This window comes from Botrytis sinoallii, assembly GCF_014898435.1.
Source record: "Botrytis sinoallii strain Bc 23 chromosome Unknown BSIN_016, whole genome shotgun sequence".
NCBI lineage: Eukaryota > Fungi > Ascomycota > Leotiomycetes > Helotiales > Sclerotiniaceae > Botrytis > Botrytis sinoallii.
Genome location: NW_024066043.1, coordinates 342485 through 368132, shown reverse-complemented (window position 1 = coordinate 368132; position 25648 = coordinate 342485). Strand labels below are relative to the sequence as shown.

Genomic DNA, 25648 nt, shown 5'->3' with positions numbered 1-25648 from the left:
CGATCATAACAATTTGCGAAATTCACTGTCACTCACTGAATCAATCGTGATTTGCTGACTCGACTTTTCACCTTTGGATTTGTTTACATCGACCAAAAGCTCATTTTTCCACGACCACCACGACATATCACGAACACCACCAACGTACTTGCGAATCGAATTCACTTCAACGTTATCTGCTCAAGAACTTGCAGTACTACTCTTCGATCCAGGATATCGAGACAATTGCGAGAATTCGAAGCTTGGCTCAATTGAGCTCTCCGAGCCACGATCTAGGGTTCTGGTTTCCAGAATCATATAAATTACGTAGGAAGCTTGGATAATCTTGACAATGTCAGTAGTTCTGGGAATGAGTTCTATGGGAGAGAGCATTAGCAATGATGAATCGTCATCGTCGTCCAATGCGCTCGGTCGCCGCGTTCGTCCACCACCAATAAATACAAGTAACTCAGAGGAAGGCAGAGTTCCTCTGGGCGGTCGAAAAGTTAATCGTAAGGAGTCGAAAGGTGGTCTCCGAGGAATTTTCACCCGCAATAAATCTGAAAAGAATGTGGTATCGCCAGTGTTTGAAGAACACAAGCCAGCTCCATCAGTCACATCACCAACGCCACTTTCACCAAAGCTGATGAGTCCAATCACAAGTCCTGTGGGAGATGGATTTTTTCGAAAGTTTGCTACGGGCAATGCGACTGAATCGTCGTCTCCAACTACACCAGCAACACCAGGGAGAGCTACTAGGACCCCATCTCGTTTGAATCTCAGAGCCAAATCGATCATGGACGGCAAAACTGCCGCCAAACCTGCATCGAAACCCACCCCAAAAACCTCGGTATTTGATCCACCGCCATTATTTCAAAGTTATCCTCAATCTGTAAAGCATGCTCGTCTTTCTGCTTTAACTTTATCAGCCGATGCCATTATCCGCATGTCGAATCACAAAAGGAATACCAGCCTACGAGATGAAATAGCACAAACAACAGAAATTGGGCCGGATGGGAAGAACATAACAATCAAACACAAAAGGCAAAGGTCAGGTTCAATATCCAAAGGTGAATGGACTCAAAAGATTTTTGTTTTGGTAACTTCCGGTTATCTTCTACAATATTCAGGCGAGGGAAATTTCGATCGATTGCCAGAAAAGATGATTCAATTGGGCAAGGAGTCTGTAGCTTTTGCATCAGACGTTATTCCTGGCAAACATTGGGTATTACAAGTATCTCAATCAATGAGTGCAGATGGAGTTCCAACGTCAGACTCTAGGTCTTTATTATCAAGACTTGCATTCAGAAGTGCAGATTACCGGAGAAATGCTACCAGTCTTCTGCTTGTCTTGGATAGTGCCGAAGAAATGGATGCTTGGATTGCTGTACTGAGGAAAGAAATTGAAACACTTGGAGGCAAAAAGCAGATTACGGAAATCGGAACTGTGAAGACAGAGGAGAACCCACCGGAATTGAAGAGTCAACCAAGTCATCGATATCTTGCTCAAAGAAGAGGCTCGGATCAAGTTTCTATTCCATGCTCACCACATCGAGCTTCTAGTGATCGCCGTCCCTCGTGGCAGCAACCAGAGGGGCAAAATATAGAATTGGCTTTACCGTGGTCAACTCCCCGTGAACGTCGTCCCTCTTGGCAGCCAGAAGAACAGAATATTGAGGAGATATCCTTACCTGAGCCCCTTCCACGTTGGTCACTACACGAAGCCCAAAGTGAAGCAGCTAACAGACCAACGACCGGGTGTGCATCAGTTACAAATAGTTCTAGTTCATATGAACAAAATTCAGAGGGTTTACGGGATAGTTTCAATAGATTGTCATATTGCTCGTCCGATCAACGAACTTACATCTCGTCTCCAGCAACGTCGCCAACTAGGGATAGTACCTCTACCATGGAAGACCTGCCTCCTTTATCTCTGGATGCAGTACGAGCAAGGCCGAATGCAGCAGAGATCGTTGAACGCAGAAGATCATTACAAACACTTCAAGGGGTACGGGATCCTATATCTCAAGTATCATCTCACCTTCAAAGTCCCCAGCAAACCTTGCGACAATCAAATTACGGTGTAACTTCCCGAACTATGAGAAGCCCATCGCCTGCAACACCAAATTTTAGCGTACCTGTCTCTTCAAGTAAGAGATTTTCAACTAGGACTCCGGCTGCGGAAAGACGACCATCGCTTCCTGCAATGAATCTAACCATGGAGACTCAGAAGAGAAACAAAAAGGGACCTCCAACGGCACTGTCCGTGGCTAGACCCTTGTCTCCTGTTATGGATACAACATCACCGAAACGAGTTCCGATACCTGTCACCTCTACCGAAACTTCACAGCGACCTTTTCAACGAACTAGATCATCGACAGTGGATACCAAATCACGCTCTCCAGCACGGTCTCCAATTGGAAAGCGATCAAGCAAAGAATTAAGGTCCGCTCGACGTGTCTCTAGTTTTACGCCATCAAACAATACATTAGAAGTTCGCGACCCAGATTTACGACGACACTCTAGTATGCAGGCAGTTCGTCAAACTACACCACCTATCGAATCTAATGGATCATGTGTATTCAAATTTCCCGAACCACTTTCACCAAAGGTTACTCCAGATAAAGAGTCATTACCAATCCTTCAAGAATCTTTATTTCCGACCCAACCATTACCAATACTTTCAGAAATACCTGTCAAGCAAAGTCTGCAGCGTCGTCCAAGAAGTATGCTCGCTTCCTCGGGGTATCAGCCACCAATCGCTGAAGAACCATCAAATCCTCCACGTCGCAAGCGACATTCTTCATCTTTCGCTCCCACAACCCTCTCTTCCCCTCTCAATCACAAATCAAGTTATTCCTCTGGTTTGGTTTCGCCAGGCAGTGGATCCAGAAGACCTATTTCAAATAGAAGAAGCTTGCCAGCTCTTATGCATGGTGCTCCTCCAGCTCCTCCTCCAGATTGTGCTTTACCTCCTTTGCCTCCTGGAAGTGCTATAAGTACTATTGGAAGAACTAGGGGTACCTCTTTCGTGAATTCGAGAAGGGAAATTGGAGTGAAGGTTTGAACCTTCAAATTTCTGAGGAACTCTCAATCATCAATGAGATGAACTTAGAGCTCTCATTCTTATTACGGCGTTCATGATACCAATTTTCTTATTTCCCATATTGTACATTCAAGTCTTTTTTTTTTCTCTTTTCCTCAAACAATTTCCTTTCTTCTTCCATTCTTTCTCCACTGTATTCTATTTCAAACATAATGTTCACCTTCACGAAACAAACATGACGCAGCACGGCAGGCGGTTTTTGCGTCTTTTCTTTTCTCGATAACCAGTACATACATTCATGATCTAATATTTAGAAAAGACTTTCCCATACGAAACGAAGGCGAGAACTTTTACGCTTTGTACTTATTTGTATTTTAGGCTTGGGTGGGCAATTATGGGGTTGATATTCCATTTTAGTCTTGATGATTGAAATGGTCACACAAAAGTGTCGAAGAAAGAGAGTGCTGTGGGGCGAGATAATTCAATGGGTATGGAGATGAGGGCTGAGAATTGAATTGCTGGGAGAGGCTTATGGAATTCTGGTCACGTATTATGAATTGAGATGCGATGAAATAGGATATAACAAAGATATCAAAATTTACTCAAAATTGGGCTTCTTCTTGTGATACTCGGTGATGGTTATGACATGCATGCTGATTTTATCATCACCTGGGCAATCTCACGTATATCAGTATAGTATAGTAGCCCTCATAATTGGCCGAGATATAATTATAGTGTTGTTTTGATCATCGATATTCGAACTCCTTCTCTCCCTTGAACGATACGAGAATATGAAAACTGCCGAATTAAGTGGTGGCTGCTGCGGGGGGAAATTACATGGGCTTGTTCGGGATATGCATGTGCCTGTGTTGGTTACACCAATGGGGTCTTGGTCATGTATGTATGTATGTATGTATGTATGGGATGACAATATCGATGTTGGCTTGTTTCTTCCTATATCTTCGGGATATACTTAGAGGTGTATTGTTAGCTGAGATCTGTGATAATGCAATATTAATATAAAATGTCGGGGAGCGGAAAGGGATGTCCAAGCTTGTTTGAGCTTTGAGTTGGTTGATTGATTGGTTTATTAGTTTATCCGGAATTCGAGGATGTTCGGACTTGGAAATGGGTGATTGATAGGATGTATGTATATATTTATGATTATGATAGTCTCCGTGCCGGTAATGATGAGTCGAGTCTTATCTCGCGCCCGTCTAATCGTCTAATCGTCGAATACAATTCGAATCCCAACATACGGGAAGTGGAGAAGCGTCGAAGCTTGAGATTTCGCGTGGTTGATGTCTTTTCAGGGCAGGGGAAAGAAAGAGGGTTTTGATGGGAGTGGACTAATACCCGTTATCTGAACCCAAAAGCCTTCATATCTTCTTCCTTTTCCATCATTCTAGGTATATCGTTAGTCTACAGCGAAATTTAGATTTCTGACGAGCTGGTTATATTGCTAAGTTCTTGAAATCTGACAATGACATGAGCCTGCGAATTAATTGGATGCATTGGGGTTTCGTTTTCATTTCTATAATTTCATCTCGAGCTCTCGATACCATTGTTTTCCAACACCGTCATCCGAAGGAGTCTGGACATGTGAGATCTCGGCTTCTAATCTCAGTCTCTCATTATGATGGGTTCTTTGTAACGTCGCGACTCGATAGATCGTTCCTAGTTCAAAGAGTCAAATCTCTTGTTGTATTCTATCTGTAGCCTCATTCACTCAACATATCACTTCTAAACAGGCACCTAGACTCTATACGTGCTCTCCGGAATAGCAAGCCAGCCATAGCCCCACTAATAGTGCCCGGCTCGGTTCGGAATACACCGTCCTGTCTCTAGACTCCACCACCGATCATCCTACCACAACCATACATACTCCACTCTTCCCTATCCTACAATTACAACCATGTGAATATATATTATTACAAATTCGTTCACTACATCAAATAACCACAATCGGTCGCTTAGCTCAGTTGGTTAGAGCGTGGTGCTAATAGATTCTGATAAATATCAGAGCCCAAAAACGCCAAGGTCGCGAGTTCGACCCTCGTAGTGATCAAATTTTCTTTTTGCAGTTCTCTTGCATCAAGAATCATCAAAAATAGTCATGTATTGATGGAGATATGATGTTTTAAAGTTGTGGTTGTGAGGGTGGTGAAAATTTTGCGTGGGGACGAAGCGAGCAGTAAGAGAGCGGCGCTGCTTTAATCTATAGGGAATTGACAATTCCTTTTCCGAGTATGCGATGAAAAGATGGATAGATACCTAGCTAGGTAAGTCAGAATTGTAAGGGAGATTTGAGCATGGAGATTGTGTTAAAAGGTTGAGAAATGATGTCAGTGGTATGGAGGACGACTTCAGACGACTTTCAATGATGGTCTTGTTATTTTCCCACAGCATGGCTCGTAAAAGTGGCAAGACGACTCAGTCGCTTTTCGTACGGAAGGGAGAGATAAGATAAGAAGAATACAATTGTTTGGGAGTTAATGGGTTTGTTGTTCTCACTTCACAAACGGATACAAGATGAACGCCTGCTGGATAGGTATATTTGAAGATATTTACTTACTTCACTCTGTGTTTATCTATGCAAAATCAAATACAGCTCAAAAGTATTTCATGCTTTGATAAAGCACAGGATTTGATGTCTCATTTTTTGACGGCGAACCTTTCGAAATCCGTCAATACGGAGGGCTTTCGGGGGCTTTAGTTCGCCTCCTCGGGCTAAGAATTGAGGCATTTGATGGATTCTATTTGATCGCATCCATTATATGCTTTCCGTTATGCTGAACTGACAAGTGTCAAGTTGAAGAGAGCGGTGACTGTTGAGGAATATCTACAACAAACACGAATATTGACGGTCTTGGGTACACATTATCAGTCTGATATTACGATTCCGTCATACTCAAATCTCAAATCCATATTTCACGCTCAAGACAGCAGCTACTGATGCTCTCGCTGTACAAATGTTAGTGCTATGCAACAACCGGCTGGTACTTTCTTTTCAAGGAAACCCCAATGTCTCTTCTACATCTTTACAATATCCACAAAATCGATACTGTTTTATGAATGCTCTTCCTTCTGATATACGCCAAACAATTTTCTATATTTATATTGTATTATCTCGGGAAAGAGTCCACGCCTGTGAATACTTATGAATTGGTTTATTATGCCGAAACGGGCGACTCAGGACTATCAGACACACTGCAATAACAAGATGTGCTGCAAGTTCGGCACAGCTTTCGCCTCTTCCTCTTCTTGAGAAGGTCATCATCAATGGAAAATTCTTTGTGGTACGAAATATTTTCCCGCAAATCCGAGACGAATCGACCAAGACAGACCGCGCTATTTCCCATGCGGTTATACTCGGCCATAAATTGTCATCCCGACAAGTGCGCCAACGTCTTAATATTTTTCATCCTCTTCATGCTATATGTCCAACCTACGAATTTGATTCGCATTCAAAGCTGCATACTGCGATATATCAGGAATAGATTATTAGCTAATTAACCTCACAATATGGCTGTGCTCTGTATGGAACACAAAACAACCTCATATTACCTAAATTGTCGGTCTAGAATCTGTCAGAATCCCACAGACTCTTAAAGATACGAAGCGGCGTCCGCTAAGAACAGTTGTATCGTTTGAGAAAGTCTTGGGTGGTTTAAGAGGGATAGAATATTGAGACGTTTGATATGACAGACGCACTGTACAGCAGGCTCTAACGAGCGGCAGTGAAAATCTGAAGTTTAGAGAGATAATTCTGCTACATCTAGATGGATGGGGGTCGTCAGTAAAGCGACAGATTTTCGCGCATTACGTTGCACACAAATTCCCGGTGTCGGCACCCCCACAGTGCTACTGCATGACTGCAGTTCCACCACTGTCAGCTACACAACATAACATTTTCAACGCATGTTTGACGATTAGTTGAGGCTTCCACGACCCAGCCTGCCGCAGTATGCTCTCTGCATATAAAAATGATCAGAATTATCTCTTGGCCTAAGCACAATCTGAACGGTTACTTGTGTTGGTCTTTGATTTGTCTTCTTCGATGACTCTATCTGTTCTTTCTATGGGCAAAAACATCTGAAAATACGAGAATGAGGCGCAATTGGGCAAACGCATGAAAGGCGTGATTTGAGATGGGTATTTTCAGCTTCATTCTACCCCACGGTGATAAAGTGTTCACAAGCTCGTAGCGAACGCGGATATAGTCCAAGCACAGCAATTTGTTATCACGATTGACACCTATCACGGATCTTTAAACGACCCCACCAATTCAAGATGATTCAAATAAAATTTCCAGCTACGCCTTTTCAAATACCCCGCACCCATGTAACGTCGCTAAATGCCGGATATCAAAATACCCCTCTGCCAAGGACCATGATCTTGGAGAATTGATACTATCGCTGGAATCTGGCTGTTATACTGAGCTGAATTCGTTGATGTGATATGGCATCACGATTGGGTGATTTTGCGCAAAGGAGCATGAACGTATTTTCACAACAAGCTTGGTTATGCTAGAAACCCGTTCGAGCATGTCATCCCTCTTTTTATTGCAGCAATATGTGATAGATTATGACACAACTGTCAAGCCATTCCAATGAAGAATCTATTGATGTATCACTCAATAGTTTGCGTCCTTCACGATGGCAACCATCAGCCATCGCACAGCCAGCCACCAAAACACAGAAAGTGAAGGACTCCGCACTATTATAAACGTCAAAGATCGAGGAGATGAATATTTAAGTTGAGCATATCCAGACCAAATCTGATTTACACTCCTCACTGCTTATCTACTTCTCACAGCAACAATCATTACTCAAATCAACTTTCTCTCATATCATCATTCAATATGGTTTTCAACGGCGTCGGTACCTACGAGATTGTGCCATACCAGGCTCCGACTCTCAATCTCAATGCATGGGAAGGCTTGCTCACACCTGGAGCAGTTGTCAGAACATAGTAAGTTAAATTGCAAACCGTCCTGACATATTGCAGTTGACAATAACTAATGCTACTGGGAATTTCAGTGCTCGTGGTGATGCACCAAGCGACAACGCCAAGTGGCAGGTTGCACTCGTTTCTGGCTCAGGGGATAGCGCCGAGTATTTGATCATCAATGTTCGCAGCGGTTTCTTCCTCGCCGCAACCGGTAAGTGTTATACCAACAAGCCTTAGGAGATGATTCACATGCTAATATAATACTGATAGGCGACAACAAGATTGTCTCTACTCCTCAAATTTCCCCGACTGATCAGTCTGCCCGCTGGACTATCAAGGCCGCAACAACCAATGGCTACCAAGTCTTCACGTGAGTATCATTCTGTCCACCCCACCTTGATCAATTCAATAGTCTAGATGATTGACATCAAAATCACAGTATCAACAACAAGATTTCTAGCCGTGGCCAACTCTCCGTAAAAGACTTTGGCACCCAAAGTGGAGCTGATATTCTCTCCGCATCTTCAAAGAGTGAGGATAACCAGAAATGGTACTTTGATCCCAGTAAATAAGAATGGAGACATCTGGTAGCGGGTAGCATGGTTTCGAATCGATGGAATTCAGCACACTCTTTTTTGGTATCTGTATACAGATTTAAATAGCAAATGAAAATACAATAGTCTTTTCGCATATGAAGATGATTACTTTTCTTGGTGATTGAACATGCAGATGATTCTACGACTACCTATCATCACATGTTCTTTTTGCGATGGTTTGATAGAAGCGCTAAAAGTCCATAGTAACTAAAATGGATATGTACAAAGTTGACGTCTGTATAATAAACAATAGGTCTCCAGGAATGTAAATATGTCATATTATTCAAAGCATAATATAAACAGCCCATCTGTTGATACACATGTACCCCCGGTTTCATCATTCAAATTCGATTGTAGGATCATGCACAAAAATATATAAAACGAAATTATCATTATTGTTTGCTTAAACTACCTACATATTCAAAACTATTAATGTCGCAAGGAAAACAAAGAGGGAAGGAAGAGCTTCAATAGTTGAGTCATAACCGCGTATTGCCTTATACTTACTTTGAAAGGTACTTAATCGTCTCCATCTTCGTCATTTCCATCACCGCCATTGTTTTCACTATTATTTCCATCGTCATCCCCACCATCATTCCCAACATCATTCCCACCACCATCGCCGTTCCCATTATCGTCGTTCCCACCATCATTCCCACCATCGTTATTTCCACATCGTCGTTCCCACCATAATCATTCCCTCCTTCATCATTTTCGCCACTAGCATCTTCTCCATCTCCTCCATTTCCGTTCCCACCTTCTTCATCTCCTCCTTGGTCATCTCCTCCTTGATCGTCCTCTTGGTCTTTTGTATCATCTTCTCCCTCGTCTCCCGCTTCAGTATCACCAGTATCATTTCCTTCCTGATTTTCTTCCGCTTCATCTCCATCTGCGTTGTTCTCTTCTTTATTATTCTCGTTTGCTTCATCCCCATCTTGATTATTTGCACTTGCATGGTCATCCTGGCTGCCCCCTTCTTGGTTCTCGTGAGTATTTTCACTCTCCTTTCCTTCTTCGCTTCCTTCCTGATTATCTCCATCGTCACCCCCTTGGCCCTGTTCATTAAATGCCCCTTCATTTTTTATTTTCCCTCTTCTCTTCTTCATCTTCATCTTCTCGATCGCTTCCATTCCCTCCTTCCGAATCATTTACCAAATTATTGTCCTCTGTTTGATCGTGTTCACCTGCATCATCTGACTCTAGAATCATTTCTCCTAAATCGTCTCCCTCTACATCGCTGTCTTTCGAAGCATTTCCTTTTGGGTTATTTCCTATTTGGTTGTTTCCTTTTGGGTCGCTTTCTTTGGGATTATCTCCTTCTGGATTATCTCCTTCTGGATTATCTCCTTCTGGATTATCTCCTTCTGGATTATCTCCTTCTGGATTATCTCCTTCTGGATTATCTCCTTCTGGATTATCTCCTTCTGGATTATCTCCTTCACCACTTCCCTCGTTGTCCCCATCTATTTGATCGGCTTCGTCGTTTCTCCCTTCAGTACCTTCTTCTTGACTCTGATTATCGTCCTCCTCTTGATCACTTCCCTCCACATCGTTGTTGTCTCCCGAATCTCTTTCCTGAGTATCACTTCCATCTTTGTCATCTTGGTCGACATTGTTCGTTTCTGAGCCGTTCTCTTCACCATCTCTATCACTTCCATCATCCCCGCTTTCTAACTTGCCTTGTTCCCCTTCGCTTTTATCGCCATCTACCACCTCTTGATTCTCCTGATTGTCGGCAGCATCGGAAACCCCTTCTCTGATTTCTTGATCAGCATCTCCACTCGCCTCGTCCTTTCCATTGTTCTCGCTGTTCGAGCCATTTTCATCTTCGCTCGCTTCCCCTGTTTTATCTACACCATTTCCACCATCCCCACCATCATCATTGTCCTCTTCGTTCTGACCGTTCTCGCTTTTTGAGTCATCAGCCTCCCCAACTGCCCCTTTGTCTCCGTTTATCAGAATTGTTTTGGTCTTCATTTCCTCCATCTTCAGCTTCCTGATTTTGTCCCTCGACCTCTTCATTATTATCATCTCTTTTTCACCATGATCCTCACTTCTAAGATCTTCCTCAGGAGCCTCGCTCTTAGGAGTTTTATCTCCCTCCTGAATATCTTTGCCGTTTGCGTCATCTTGACCCACAGCGGCACCCGCTCCACTCCCACTCTCATCCTGACTTTCCTCATTATCCCCATTATCCGAACCTACCTGAGCCGCACTTCCTTCCGCCTCTCCCTCCTCATTACTCCCTGTTCCCTCTTCTCCCTCATTATTCTCGCCGCTCTCTTCTGCCTCGTTTTCTGGGTCATCCTTGGCCCCATCCTCAGAAGTATTATCTCCATCAATTCCACTCCCCTCCTTCCCATCGGTTTCCTCCCCCTCGCCTTCCTCTTTCCCCGTTTCACCACTATCACTTTTGCTTTCTGGATTATCCAGATCCTCACTCTGCTCAGGGTCATCGTTGAAAATCTCAAAAGTTTCCTCGTTGATCAACGTATCAACCTTTTTATCACTTTGACCACTTGTTCCGTCTCTATCACTAGCATCAGGTCCAACCTGAATTGACCTTCCCTGCTTATCGTCACTCTCCAAAGGTAGAACATGTCGACTTGCTGATTTCCCAGTTTTCATTTCAGCGAGGAAACCTTTCGTGTTTTGTCCAGTTGCAACGAAGGCTGTAGTAATATTTGGTATTTTTGCAACAAGTCCTTGTGCATTTGTGAAAGACTCTGGGTCTAGAATAGCATCTGTGATCAATTGAGACCCCAAGGCAACTAAGGGTCCAATCATCGGAATACAACTGAGACCCACAGCCACAATGCCCATGAGGCACTTGACAATCCAATCTTTGTCGTACCCATTTCCTTGGTAAGTGACACTGATGCCGTATTGACTACTGATCAATCTGTCAAGTTGAATGAGACCTGCTTTATTCATCCATCGAATTTGAGTTGGTTGTTTTGCAACGACGGATTTGGAATCAAAAAGGGCGATGAATTGATAAGGGTCTTGAAACTCCTCTTTTCGTAATTGAGTGGGGATTGCAAGCATACTTGCAAGAGATCTGATATCAAACCGGGCTGTGTATTGAGGTAGGAATTTCCACCCAAAGGTATCATTCCGTTGCAAAACTTTGCTACCTACCACCTCAAAGTCATCACTAAAGATTCCTTGTTCTCTCCTTTTCTCGGCGCCAAAGACACCAGGTTCCTTTGTAATTGGGAGCTTTGTTGTCGGATTTCTTTGCTGAAGCTGGTGTGCCAATTTTGTCGACTCCGATTTAAGCGTGTGGCCATCTCTTTCTCTCATTTTCTGGCCAACACTACCCCTGTTAAGAGTATCGATCTGTTTGGCGTAGTCCTTTTCGCGGTTAACAAGATTATAATTCCCTCTGATAAGTTCTTCCTCGTCGAGCTTGATATATCTGTAGATCTCCAGGGTCGGACTACTAAGACGTATTTCCACCCGGGTGTACGTGCACCGATCAGGGTATCTTTTATGCGCTTCTTGACATAGCGGGATATAGATACATCTCAGTGGATAAGACAAATCTACCCAGAGAAACTGTTCGTCGAGCGTAGGAATGAGGCATGGCCAAAGCCCAACCTCATTTTTTCCGCTCTGATCACTAATTTCAAAGTAAGCATCGGTACCCCCGACAGAATCTTGTCGTTTGGTACCCATGCAAGTGCTGCCGGCCACTACAAGATTGGGGGATTAGTTATGCCTATTGACGACAAATTTTGGAGAGAAGTAAGGACACAATCCTATGTTGAATAGCAACAATAGTGAAGGTGGAACCGGGGAACAGAACTATACAGTAGAAGAGTAAAAGAGAGTGAAACATATGTACTCACTGGCGTTCATGTATTGGTAACGGGCATAAGTCTTCCGTACAAGGTTACTGAGAACCTGCTTTCCTAAGCGATTCAAGTCTTGATAAGGAATATTTGGGGTATAGAAGCCTTCATCAACATAACAGTTGGAAACTATCTCGAGTAGAATATGACTATAGAACTGTTTGGCATCATCTGGGTCAAATTCCCAGCATTTCAAGGCTGCTCGAGGGAACCAAGCAACACCTTCAGGGTTTGCTCCTGCCATGCTGCTATTTCTTGAGCTAGAATTTGCTAAATTGAAGGGTATACTATAGGTAAGAGGCTTAATGCTGAGGAGGGTAATGAGAATAAGGAAGTGGAATAGCTGGTAGCTTGGATTGCGCTTGAATTGCTCAGTTTGAATTGGCGAGTTAATATGTGCTATGTTCTCCTCGTGGAAACACAACTATTCATGGAGAATTTTGGTAAAATAAAAGACCCCAAAAAATTCGTTGATTAATCAATATCTCTTTGGCAAAGGAGGACAGGACTACATAAATGTCAAAAATGATTGTTACCAGCCAACACCTGCCAAACTCGAGTTGTTCATGGTATCAGATATCAGCGTTCGGGCATCTCACGCTTCCCGAAACTGTAACCAACAATTACTTAGATATTCAATTGATGTGTCAATATCCTACTGGTTTGTAACGTTCCTGGACTTCGCGGCTGTGTTCATATTCTGTGCTACTAGGCGAAAGATCTCCCATTTCATCGCCAGGAATGTATCTAAAAATGCAATAAATCTGCTATGTTCTTCAAACTCTGTCTCAACTTTCACGACAAAGAAAAGATTATCAGCCAGCCATTTCCAGAATTCATGGGTATTAAAACCAACCGATGACCAAGTGCAACTCGTTGTAAACCGCAGCAGACTAGAAAAGCAATCATTCCACCAGTAATTTGCTCCTAGCTTGACAACAAATAGTAGAAAAATCTTGTTTTTCTTCACTGTTGTGTTATATAGTGTAGCAAGTAGGGTTTCAAACTCAAATGTTGGGCGGAAATGGCCTAAGCTGGCCATGGGCAGCGCTCAAACCCAACATAAATGGTGATACATGTAGAGAGTACTTCTCAGCATGCACAAGGAGCTACTTGTCCTTATAAAACAAATAATGAGGAGGTTGAAATAACGAAACAACGCCTGAATAGCCATATATCAACCAATCAGGGAGATGCACGCTTGATCAGTGAGTGAGCTCAGCAAGCGGATCTGCTTGAGGTGGCTGTTTTTTGACTGCTTTGAACATATCTCATATTGTAAGGTAACCATACCCCGCACCCTGTGTCTTGGTGGTATGTTGGTACCTTGTTACATACCGAAATACTCCCATTGTGTTAACGGTATTACCATTCAGGCGAAGAAGTGAAGGGGGTTTCGGATCGGATCTCGTCATGATTTGAAGCACAAGAGCCGAGTGCCCGGTCTTTGGGTTACTTTCATGTTAGGACCTGTTTTGACGAGACAATCTCTATCTCGACACCTGACAATCCATTGCGATGTTTGAATGCTTCCCCGTTCTTTCAAAGGAATCTCATCTTTCATGCAAATAACGTACTTGGTGGTTCTTCAGGAGCCTCGTATGGATAGTACTGGGTTATTGCACACTTGATTGAGAGCGTTTAAGTGCTGCCAACAACTGTCTCAACAGATTCTTGATAGAAGTTCTTTCTTGAACTGGCTCAAAACGGGTTTCCGTCTGGGATTATGCCTGGAACACTCTTTTAATACTGATATGCAAAGTATCATGGGCAACAAACGCGAAGATCTTAGGGCACGATCTACACACATCGAAGATTTGATTGAGATCAAAACATACAATTATAACAAATGATATGCAGAATAAAACCCTTTCAAGCTCAAGCTTCTTGAGCAATAACAACCAGAACAATTGTGATCAATCAAAAGATTTTGCATACCTAACATTAGTCAGATCCCGCGGTCATTGGAAGGGGGGGATGCTCACCGGTACGCCCTCTCCAGCCTCCAAACTGGGCATCTGCATGTTTTAAGTGGGACCCGTGGACGTTAGACATCACCACCAGCCACACACGTGCTACGAGAAGAAATTTCTTACAATTTGGCGACAACGTCATGAATCTGATAATTCCCATCAACAGCCATCGGTCTTATCTTTCTCTTTTGTTGCAGAAATATGACTTCCCGTGTCGAATTGTCACATCCCACAACTGAATTTGGCATTAGGTTAAGTCCCTCGAACACTTCCATGTCCTTACAGGACTATGTCAATTAGATCACTCTCCATTCTCATCCTTTAGTCCGCACATTTGTAACAAGCACGCCGCCCTTCCGGTGACTGAAAGGGCGTTGGCTCGATACTGTTGATAGCGAATCAATTGCCTGTCTCGGCCTCTACGCTAGTCAGATAGGACTCCACTGTGTATGAGCAACTTTACTTTGTGGGCCTCAACCCGCAAACCTCAGCCCGGTACCTGAAAACGGTCAATTGAATCCTAGGGTTACTTCACTGAATCCGCTCTTATCTACCTACTAGTCAAGGCGGGACAGACGACGCTACTCTGGTTGAAGAAGGTGCTCGGGTTCTCGTCGCGATTGATAATTGTAACCAGATGAACCTTCTCCTGGCGGTTAAGGTATCCTCAGGCGAACCTGGAGATATTACTGTATGAATTGCCTAGACGTCTAATATTTGCAGATTCTCACAGTAAGAACTCATGTTGCATTCTTTCCCTTCTAAATAACATCAGGCAACGCATTTAACAACATGACTTATTTTTCATTCTATTATCATATATAGATCTATATTACTTTTGAACCTCGGCTCGCTCCGAAGCAAATTTTTTTCTCGCCCGACTAAATTTCGGGCTTGCACTGGAAGTGGAAATATAGCACGGACTGGCCCCTCATTTATGGCCAGTTCCGATTCTTAACGATTGCCAAAAAATGACTCGCCTGAGAAGGAATCGAGTCAAAACAATTCCCAGATTGATGGAATCGTCAAGTGACGACTGTCTTGGCAAATGCTTGAAGAGCTTTCCGTCTTTCCGCAGACGCCCCAAAGCTTGTGTCAACGACCCTACATACAATAAGCAAGTGTTGCGAATAAAAATTGTGCTATTCGTATTACAATTTCCAGGTGATGCGTTTGATTTCGACCACCTTCCTCTTTCATCGACGTTCCCCAATTTTGTTACGTCGTTAGCACAATTTCATATCGAACTATATCTGATAGGATCAATGTGGAGGGTCAACGGTTCCATCGGGTCAGAGATACGGTGATGTGGGTTGTTGATCTTGATTTTATCCAGTGATGCTGCTTTCTCTGCTTCAATACTTAAGGTTTTTGGTGGGGCGTCTATACGCGTCTCCACCGCCCTTTGACGATTTCCACATTAAGGACCTCGGATTACACGGGTAACCATGCTGAAGCCATGTGATGAATCCACCAGAGGAAATTGACAATCCTTCATATATCTCTTTGATCCCCAAAGTATTTTGACGCGGTACCTTCAGTCAGTCTCCTACAGATTTCAGTCATGGCCAACAATTTAGGAAATCTTGCCCTCGATGGCGGCGATCCTCGCATTGACGGAGTAGGCGAGGTGAACGTACCAACGACTGTTCGTCGCAACTTGCATGATCCAAATGTCCCCTTTGAGGAATACTTGTATTATGCAAAGATTCAGCGGGAACTAGAGAAGAATGGACTTGGTCCAGAGGAACGGGAGCGAATGTACCAGGAGTATCTTGCCGGAGTAGACCATGTTGCCGGGAAGGAAATCGGTGATGAGAAACACGCTCTTCCAGAAATTGAGGATGAGAAGACCGGACCTCAGCCAGTCGGCGAATCAAAACCTAGTTCCATTACCAAAGCCCCCCATCCTTCGCTTGTCGGAGCTGGTGAATGGGAAACCGCATCCCGAGCAGCAAGAAACGCTACGTGGGGAGCTGTGTAAGTTATTCTTTTGGATGAAGCTACGATGTATCTGACGGTCAAACAGTGTATACCTTATCACCACCGATATTTTAGGGCCATCCAACGCACCATACGCTGTTTCACAATTCGGATATGTTGGAGGTGTAATGATGTATTTTTTCATGGGTGTTATGGCTTTCTTCGCTGGATGGCAAATTTGGCGCATGTTTTTGAAGCTCGACAGTGACAGATATCCAATGAGGACATTTGGTGACTTGGGATTCAGAATGTAAGGATACCACGCCCACAACGAAATCTACGGGTACACAGCTAACTTTAACAGTTTCGGAACTTATTCTCGCCATGGTATCAATCTTCTGCAAAGTATCCAACTTCTGTTCAATGTTGGTGTTATTGTCATCTCTAACGGTCAAGCACTGTCGGAAATGTCCAAATACAAGCTCTGCTTTTCCATCTGTATCTTGGTCTGGGCACTCGCTGGTATGATTTTGGGTCAAATCCGTTCTCTGCAGAAGTTTGGATATCTTGCCAATTTCGCCATTTGGTTGAACATTCTTGTCATTTTCATGACCATGGGCGTGGCAGCACACAGTCCTCCAAACTATGACGCCGTGTTGGCATCTTTTGGTATCGCGAAAGCTCCCATCAAGCATACTGTTTGGATTCCTTCTGGCTCAACTTTCGATTCGCAATTGAGCTCTGCTATGCAAATCGTCTATGCTTACGGTGGCGCAATGTTGTATTGTGAATTCATGGCTGAAATGAAACGACCACTCGATTTTATCAAGGCGCAATTCCTAGCTGAAATATTCATCTTCGTTTGCTACCTCATCTTCGGTCTCGTCGTTTACTCGCAGCAAGGTCAATTCACCTACAATCCAGCCAATCAAGGGCTCTCACCTTACTCGTGGCAAACCGTCACCAATGCAATCAACCTGATTTCCGGTCTCATTGCTGCCGTTCTATACGGTAACATCGGTATCAAGGTCATCTACCAAAATATTGTTGAAGACCTCTTCGGTGGCCCAGAGCTCACTACCAAGAAAGGAAAACTCATTTGGATTGCCATCGTACCTTTGTACTGGGCATTTGCATTTGTTCTCGGATCCGCAGTTCCTCAATTCACCAACATCTCTTCGCTCGTTGCTGCAGTCTGCATCATGCAATTCACATATACCTTCCCCACCCTTCTCTACTTTGGTATGACCATCAAAGAAGATGCCATGCATCCAGATGAAAAATTCGACCCTGCTACCGGAACCATAAACAGAATCGATACCTGGAAAGACATGAGCAGATGGAAGAGAGGTCTTATCCCAAGATGGTGGTTGAAGGTCTTCTGCTTCTTGTTTTTTTTGGCAAGCGCTGCTACTGCCGTTTTAGGTATGTATACCAGTATCAAAAGTATCATTGCCAGTTTCGGATTGGGTCATGCAACCAGTTTTGGATGCAAAAGTCCGGTTGGATATGCTTAGATGATGGGGACTTGGAGATCAGGTAATTGGGGACTAGGGAACCAAGGGCATATTGGATGATGATAATGATGGGGTAATGACGGGGAATGAAGATATGAATAATCTACTGAAGTGGAGATCTTAAATGAGAATAAATGATTATATTTCACTCAGCAAGAATGCATTATAATGTGCGAGAACCTGTGTCAAAATTCTCAATGCTTGAACAAACACTCATCTATGCTGCCGCCGTTGACAAAGTAATCCGAGGTCATTTCTCACTGCGAGTTCGTCGCCCCTTCATCGGATTATAATACGCGAGTCGAGGTTTAGAAACCTTTGAAGCACACTCTGCTCAACAATGTCTGATTGGAATATCGCAGTGAACACTCAATGATTAGTTGGAGCCTTTTTTCAGATGTTGTATTTCTCTTTTCTTATTCTTGAAAATAATTCTTGTATCCTCAGAGGTCCTAACGCTGTTATAATGCCATGCTCTTAAAACTACAGATGCTACCAATACTATCAAACGTGTTATTCCCATGATGTCCATCCTGCCTATTATGTTTACCAATTCCCCTCTACTAAGTCAGGTATATACAATTTCACCTGTCAAATAATTGAAGTATTCACAGATCCACTTTCTCTTCTGTGGTATTAATATCGTCCCCAGTATTGGCTTGAGCTTTGAGATCACATTCAACCATTGCCCGAATTAGCTCGGTTGTAATTTCAACACCCTTCCGTACAGACTCGGGATCGGAGTCGACGGGTACATGTAAGAACATGGCTTTATTTGGTTTTTGATGCTTGTAACGGTGTGCGAGAGAGGTATAGTATATAAAATCGCAGAGGTAGTTACCGGCATCTTCGGAAATGCGTGTATCGACTTCCTATATGAATGTATTCAGTAACGGAATGGGAAATATGGACCAGACAAAGGCAATGTCATCGATCAAAATGGATAGAAAAGTCAATACGAACAGGACAAGCTTCCTTCCATTGACGGAACATTTTGTCGAATGGCAAACTCGTCAAAAGTTCCCCAGGACAATCATGCCATACCCAGTCATCGCCCTCCTTGATCTTGTTGTATTCATCGTTCAAAACACTACCATCGACATCTTTCATGAAATATCCATCTCGATGACCCCGTCGCTCACAACTGTAAAAAGATCGACCAGATGCCATTCCAATATGTAGTATATAATCAGGCTTTGTGTCATCAAGAAGTACAGGCACAAGTTCCCGAACAGCCTTGTATCCTACATGAACTGGCGCTCCATAAGTCTCAATCTTAATGCGTGGCGTGTGCTTGTTTATTGGTGGTCGTGCATGCGGATGGTGCCCCTCATCTTTTACATTCGTAGGAACGTAAGGTGGTAGACGAGATGCTATCTCCCATGATGGATTTATGGGAAATTGCGCGCGAAAAGGCTGTTTGAAGTCACAGTCAGCATTTAGGAACTTTGAGACTTGGGGCAGTTCAACATATTGATTGAACAAGTCCACGATTGAGGGGTAAAGCGGGGTGTAATGTCAGAATAACCCACACCAAAACCTGTAACCAAGACTCGGATTTCCTTCGCATCAGGACGTGTATTCTCATTACCACTGATTGATCCCATGATTGCCAAAGCGAATGATACAAGATGTTTATAATAATAGGTACAGTAATCAATCCTATCCAAGGATCCAAGGAGTGAATGATGATATAAAAGTGGTCGCTCGGACGCCAGTGATGATGCGGAATGTCCCGCAATTTAGCGTGGATCGGACGCTAAAACCCCGGACTCGAGAAACTCCCAAAACTACCTCGGTTGATTGAACAACTTCATTCACCAAAAGCGTTGATCTCACGTCTTCTTCATTGTACGCATACCTTGGAAGACAGGCAGGTAAAATGGGGTTAACATATAGGTATTTGGAAGTTCGAGCAGCTTGCTACATGTCTAACACGTCTAATCCCTCGTCGACATATGATATTTACCCAGATGCGAGCTTATCAGCTTCTCAATGGGCTTCAACGATCGAGTGGTCTTTGAATAGTGCAACAAAGCGAGAAGACCGATCGGTGCTGAGGCTTACAATGCTGTGTTGATATTATTCAATGGTTTCACTTATGAAAATATTGGCTGTGTTGGCAGTGGTTGGATGATGGCGCAGGCGGCGTAGTCTTCTCGAGCAAAGTTCTGGTATGTTGTACTGGGGAGATATGGACCCCACTCACCATAAACATTTTCACGAGTCACAGACTTCGAAAGATGCTATTTCGGAGATGCTTCTTCCAACAGTTGTTCTGAAAAAAGAAGAGTGTTGTCGGTAGACAATTGCATGCAAATATGGAGGCGGGGATTCAACCCGGATGCAACCAAAATCCATCGATGTAAGCCCTAGTCAAGCAGAATACCCTAGAGTTTTCCGAAGCTCTGAAGTTCTGACATAATAGACAAGCAACTATTCGAAGTCTTACTATGTTTCTACTGCATGTTACAATATTCTCTAGGAGACACTGCTCTGTAATGCACAGCCTCACGTGAGATTTGATCTCTCCAGCTGTTGAAGTGGTTGGCGGTGTATGATTTGTTGAATAGGTACCTAGGTGTCAGTCGCGCCTCAAAGTGTGGCATGGATTCTTGGATTCTATTGGTTCCATTTTCTCAAGCCTCTCATCTGCCCATATTTGATTCTTGAAATAGATTTCCTATACTCGTTCATCATATTGAAAAAGCTTTTTGGTAGTATTATTCACTGCCATGGCTACCCTCCTAGCCACACAAGCAAGCATCGCACAGCAAACAATGAATCCATACGATCACAACTTTTTGTTTGTCTTCCACTTGCAGATACGGTAAATATTTCCAGCAAAGCTGTGGGCTGAGTAAGAATCTACTGAAAGTGAATTCATTTTCTGTGCTGTGCTGCATTGGACTCGAGGTATATATACTTTGAGGTGACCACCTTAGTTTCTATTTTCATCATCAACATCAAACATTCCAATACAATTCCTCAACTTCAAAGATCGCAATCTAATACCACTTCCATTTTCTCTTCTTTTATCACATACCTGAATAACTTTACTACACAAAGAATACCCACTATCACAATGTTTTTCAAAGCTTCCACAATCGCTTTCATCGCCGCTATTGGCTTTACATCCGCTGCACCTACACCTACCAGTGACTCTTCCTCCGCGGCAACATCAACTGTCTCTTCCGATGATTGCACAATCGTATGGCCAGGAGTTCTAGAATACATCTGAGAAAACACTCCTCAGCATGTCGCTTACAACACAATATCCCAGGACCCTTCAGATCTAGACCAAGGTTATTTTGGAATGGGTGCAACTTGGAATGGAACAGCATGGACCTCGCGCCAATACACTTATGCATCATTTGATCTTCCAGCTGATGCACAAAACTGTGAGCTCTGGTCTTCATTCCCTTCGAGCAGAGATGACTATGAGGTCATTACTGGTCCATTGGACCCACAAGTCGAAGTCTTTGGCCCATCTATCCCTCTCGACTCCAGTGATCTTACCTTCTGGGATGTCTTCCCTGTCAATGGCGAGCCTACTGTGGAAGTTTTTACACCTAACACCTTAAATCCTGGTCAGGAGACTCTGATCGGCACCTTTGACTGCTCTTCGCAAGCCCAGTTCTTGATGGGCATTTCAACTTTATCAGGCCCAGGTGACTTCAGCTATGATATCTATCAATTCCGTGTTAATAACACCGTTACTAGAAACTACGGCTTGTACGTAGCATACGGCTCTGACACTTGCCAACTACAATTGCCATAGAAGACATGGTATTTGGCATGTGATCGACTGCGGAGAGACAGACGGGGAAGGGGGGGTTAATGTTTCGTTTTAGTCTTAATGGTTTTATGGTTTTATGGTTTTATGGTTTTGAGCATGGTGGATCTAGAGTGAAATTTCACATTCCTTTTGTTGGATGCATATGCATAGCGCCAGTTGGTTTTAGTCACTCTTTTTTGTATTTTGGGCTTTGGGCATAGCGAGAGCAGCATTGGTGGGACATCGAAGACTTATATTCATTACGATCATGATGGGATAAAAGACTGCATGGTTATGGCATTTGGATAGATGATAGACATGGAGCTCCTTCTACAGGATAACATCTAAATAATAATAGAGATTCATATCACAATGACTTTACTCTAGAATGCCCTGGTGAACTGTGAAGGAATCTTTAATTTGTAGAATGGGAATTTTATGATTTCTCTTTCTTTGCTAAAATGACAATGCTTGTGATAGTCTTATGTACAATGTAAGTGGGCTATCACGAAGTAATTCGCATGGGTAGGTACGAAACCCTAAGAGCTCGTTCGAATCGACTTCTCTTTCGACATTAGATGTGACATCAAACGCAACAAGATACTGTAAACAATATGTCAAAATGATGAATGCTTCAAATAGTGTTCTTTATAATAATCCATAGTAGGTAGCCTTTGAGGTGCTATTAACCAATATATTTGGATAAATTAAAGTCTCCTTCATTTTCCATTTAACTGTACACATCCCAATATTAATTTTAATTATTGTTAGTTTCATACAAATTCTATCAAACACACCCCGATATATCCTGGCCTCAGTGTCATAATACTCTTGCGGTTTGAAATATTGATCAAATATAGAAAGATGATCCGAATGAGCCCTACGCATCTAAAGGTATTTATACTATTCATTGAATGGTATAAAACCACTGATATCGAGAGCCAGAAATCATTCAGTACCTTGGGGCAAATTTTGGGTTCACCTTCAACGAAACAATCTTTAAAAACTGGCCTAGCGCCTTCAATAACTCGCCCGAATTTCATTCCAACTTTAAGATAAAGTTCTTTTTATTTCTACAACAGAAGAAACGTTTGTGGTTGAGGTTGATATCCATCTTCAAGACTCTGCCACTGGGTCTTAAAGCGAAAGACTTTACAAGAAATATCGAGGGCCAGCCAACACAACTCCTTAATCGTCAAACACATACAGACTTTTATCACGAAGCAAATCTACGTCGATTCTCGACTCACTCAACCTGCCTTGAATACTTCCATCCATCAATTATTACTTGAAACAGACCCTAGACAATCATGGAGGGACGACTAGAGTAAGCTCTCCTCGCCGATATCTCAGCATACTCATGAATATGAACATTAACTAATGACATTTCTGGTGAGCTTGGAGATGAGTTTGTCCATATCTTTGTTGGACCCGAAAGAAAGAAGTTCTCGGTCCACAAGAACCTCATTTACAGATCTGGAGGTTTCTTCAAGGCAGCTTTTCAAGACAATGGATTTAGAGAGGGAGCGGAGAATAAGATGGATCTACCTGAAGATAAGCCGTATATTTTTCAGGAATTTGTTACCTGGATGTATACCGCACAAGTTGGAAGCCTTCAAATCCAAACTGCAGAGGACGAATCCGGTCGCGATCTTGCTATTATTGAGCTTCACATTTTCGCCGACAAGTATCAGAGTGGGCAGCTAATGAACTTTACCATGGATTTGCTTCAGGATTCTCTCAACACCAGCTGCAAACCTCTTTCGTTCCGAGAACTCGAGACGGTCTTTAAATTCACGAAACCCAGGTCTCGTCAACCCTTACGATGCTTTGCTATAGCAATGATGGCTTGTACTGTTCTTCACGGTCCAAACTATTCTTCGGCCCAGAGAATGGAAAGAATATTCAAAGAGATTGATGGTGCGGCGATCGAGATCCTTGAGTATATACCTATGCTCCTTTTAACACATACGAGGACCCATAAAGATCCAAGATATCGTACGGAGAATCCTGTAATCGAAGAAGAGGGATTTGAGATTTGCAAGTTTCACCGACACAAATTCGATGAAGTCTGTAACACGGAACCGAACAAACCAACAACCGTGTGGAATTAGTCTAAATCAACATTATGCTATCCTTGCTTTGTATATCAGCTCTCGAGAATAGTACTAGCGGTGGAAATTCAAACTCAGCTTGTGCTCATTGGAGGGGGTGAGAATGGAAAGTTTGCATCTATAATCGGCAACAGGAGTGTACTATGCTTTCCGCAGAAGATTGCATCTTAGGTTCGGTCGGTTTCATAGAGCAAAAACCAAGTAGATAGAATATGAGCACATTGTAGGTACGCATTGGCTTATCAACACTGGCGGTAATGTGAGGGTGAAGTAATTTGCATGATCAGACTTAACCGTTGTCACCGTAATGAAGGTGACTAGAGGGAATTGATAATTCTTCGCTGCATTATTTGAGGTTTTATCACCAATTCACTTCTCAAAGTTTCATACGGCCCATCGTGATACGACAGAGTTCCAATACCATGTTAAAAAAAAAGGTTTCGCATTCGCAAACCCTCATGTTTTTCGATACATCCAAATTTTCGACGTAATAACTTCAGATCCGCGATTCTCCCAATCAAATTTGTACAAAAACATCAAAATTAGCAAGCAAAAACAGTGCGATCACGACAAAGAAATACCCAAGTAGCATCTTCCGTGATGGCACATCTGACTGCTAGGTAAGAACCAATATTGTGTACTAAACCGACCGAAGCTAACTCGAAGATTCGTAGTCGTCTTGGCAATGAATTGGTCCAAATCATTGTCGGTCCCGAGCTCAAAGAGTTCTTTGTCCATAAAACTCTCATCAGATCAACTTGCGACTTATTTGACAAAGCCTTTAATGGAAGATTCAAGGAAGGTATTGAGAACAAGATACTTCTTCCCGAGGATGATGCAGAAGTTTTCGAAATCTTCGTCAACTGGATGTATTCCGGGCATCTTAAAGGAGGATTGAGAGAGCCCATGCTGATCATTAAAATCTGGATTTTTGCCCAAAAGTGTCAAGCTATCACCCTGAAAAATTGCGCCATGAATGCTCTACAAGATGCACTGGGCGATGAAAGAATAGGTCGATTTGCATTGTCCAATTCTGAAGTTGCACATATATACGAGCATACAACATGGGGTGATGAGCTGCGAATATTTGCGATAGCAATGTTAGCGTGGGAGATTCCGTTTGGAGATCTAGAAGATGTCGCTAATTTGGAGAATACATTCAACGACGTGAATGGCTCATTGGAAGACGTTTCAGAATTTACACGCGATTTTGGAGGGATGCCTGTTGCTGATCCAAGAGTTCGAGGCGGTCGTTATGATAAATGTGCGTTTCATGAGCATAACGATAACGATGAATATGTTTGCGTCGCGGCATTGAATTCTCATCAGTATAGAAATATACACTAGTACACCTTGAATGTACAGTAGATCTTCAACTACGAAGCCTAAGCGTCTTACATTTTTCTCACCTAGCCGAGAACGCGAACGTGGATCCGTGTATCGGTAGATGGAATCAAGTGATCTGAGATAATGGAAGTTGACTTGATCGTATAGGGGGCTGAGCAGACTCGGTATCTCATCAATTTGCTTTAGAGATGGCCGAAATTGTTGGTGAGACTCAAATTTCAGAAATTATTACACACAAACTAGTTATCACAATATGGAGAGCTGTTAATTTTTTACTCCCGACGTGGAACTTATATTATTTAAAGGGTTTGCCAAGTAGTAGAGAGATATATTCATGCATCTTTACGTCTGATACATTGCTATCGAAAAGAATTTGAACTCGATTATCCATGCCTTTGTTTCACCGTTCAAAGAACTAGCGTTGTGAATCTTTCAAATAGATCAAACCCCAAAATAGAATTTGTTAATGGCATTACGAATTGAAATCGCTTCAGACGCCAAAAAGAATGTGGGCTAAGACAGGCCAAAAAGTATTAATACTGCCAACTGATAAATCTGCAGAGAA

At 42.9% G+C, this 25648-nt stretch overlaps 8 protein-coding genes across 8 annotated transcripts; 6 read left to right on the top strand and 2 right to left on the bottom strand.

The window, feature by feature from the left end:
• Positions 1-331: 331 nt before the first annotated feature.
• On the top strand, positions 332-3046 carry EAF02_008485 (uncharacterized protein; the record flags this gene model as incomplete). The annotated part of the gene is made up of 1 exon (XM_038904533.1): positions 332-3046. One exon carries the CDS (start codon positions 332-334, stop codon positions 3044-3046), a length of 2715 nt encoding a protein of 904 aa, XP_038755590.1.
• A 4843-nt stretch (positions 3047-7889) lies between these two features.
• EAF02_008484 (uncharacterized protein) lies at positions 7890-8550 on the top strand (the record flags this gene model as incomplete). Its single annotated transcript, XM_038904532.1, has 4 exons — positions 7890-7999; positions 8068-8189; positions 8249-8348; positions 8418-8550. 4 exons carry the CDS (start codon positions 7890-7892, stop codon positions 8548-8550), a joined length of 465 nt encoding a protein of 154 aa, XP_038755589.1.
• A 527-nt stretch (positions 8551-9077) lies between these two features.
• On the bottom strand, positions 9078-12675 carry EAF02_008483 (uncharacterized protein; the record flags this gene model as incomplete). Its single annotated transcript, XM_038904531.1, is given in 3 exon segments — positions 9078-9710; positions 9727-12272; positions 12429-12675. 3 exon segments carry the CDS (start codon positions 12673-12675, stop codon positions 9078-9080), a joined length of 3426 nt encoding a protein of 1141 aa, XP_038755588.1.
• Positions 12676-15968: 3293 nt separating this feature from the next.
• EAF02_008482 (uncharacterized protein) lies at positions 15969-17844 on the top strand (the record flags this gene model as incomplete). The annotated part of the gene is made up of 3 exons (XM_038904530.1): positions 15969-16384; positions 16434-16637; positions 16692-17844. 3 exons carry the CDS (start codon positions 15969-15971, stop codon positions 17842-17844), a joined length of 1773 nt encoding a protein of 590 aa, XP_038755587.1.
• A 155-nt stretch (positions 17845-17999) lies between these two features.
• On the bottom strand, positions 18000-20235 carry EAF02_008481 (uncharacterized protein). Its single transcript, XM_038904529.1, has 3 exons — positions 19377-20235; positions 18808-19260; positions 18000-18716 (listed from the first exon to the last, which is right to left on the bottom strand). Exons 1-3 carry the CDS (start codon positions 19449-19451, stop codon positions 18453-18455), a joined length of 792 nt encoding a protein of 263 aa, XP_038755586.1. The 5' UTR covers positions 19452-20235; the 3' UTR covers positions 18000-18452.
• A 694-nt stretch (positions 20236-20929) lies between these two features.
• Positions 20930-21625, top strand: EAF02_008480 (uncharacterized protein; the record flags this gene model as incomplete). The annotated part of the gene is made up of 1 exon (XM_038904528.1): positions 20930-21625. Exon 1 carries the CDS (start codon positions 21161-21163, stop codon positions 21623-21625), a length of 465 nt encoding a protein of 154 aa, XP_038755585.1. The 5' UTR covers positions 20930-21160.
• Positions 21626-22932: 1307 nt separating this feature from the next.
• On the top strand, positions 22933-23736 carry EAF02_008479 (uncharacterized protein; the record flags this gene model as incomplete). Its single annotated transcript, XM_038904527.1, has 2 exons — positions 22933-22949; positions 23097-23736. 2 exons carry the CDS (start codon positions 22933-22935, stop codon positions 23734-23736), a joined length of 657 nt encoding a protein of 218 aa, XP_038755584.1.
• Positions 23737-24336: 600 nt separating this feature from the next.
• On the top strand, positions 24337-25083 carry EAF02_008478 (uncharacterized protein; the record flags this gene model as incomplete). Its single annotated transcript, XM_038904526.1, has 2 exons — positions 24337-24356; positions 24411-25083. The coding sequence occupies 2 exons, from the start codon at positions 24337-24339 to the stop codon at positions 25081-25083; spliced, it is 693 nt and encodes a 230-aa protein (XP_038755583.1).
• Between the last annotated feature and the right edge of the window lie 565 nt (positions 25084-25648).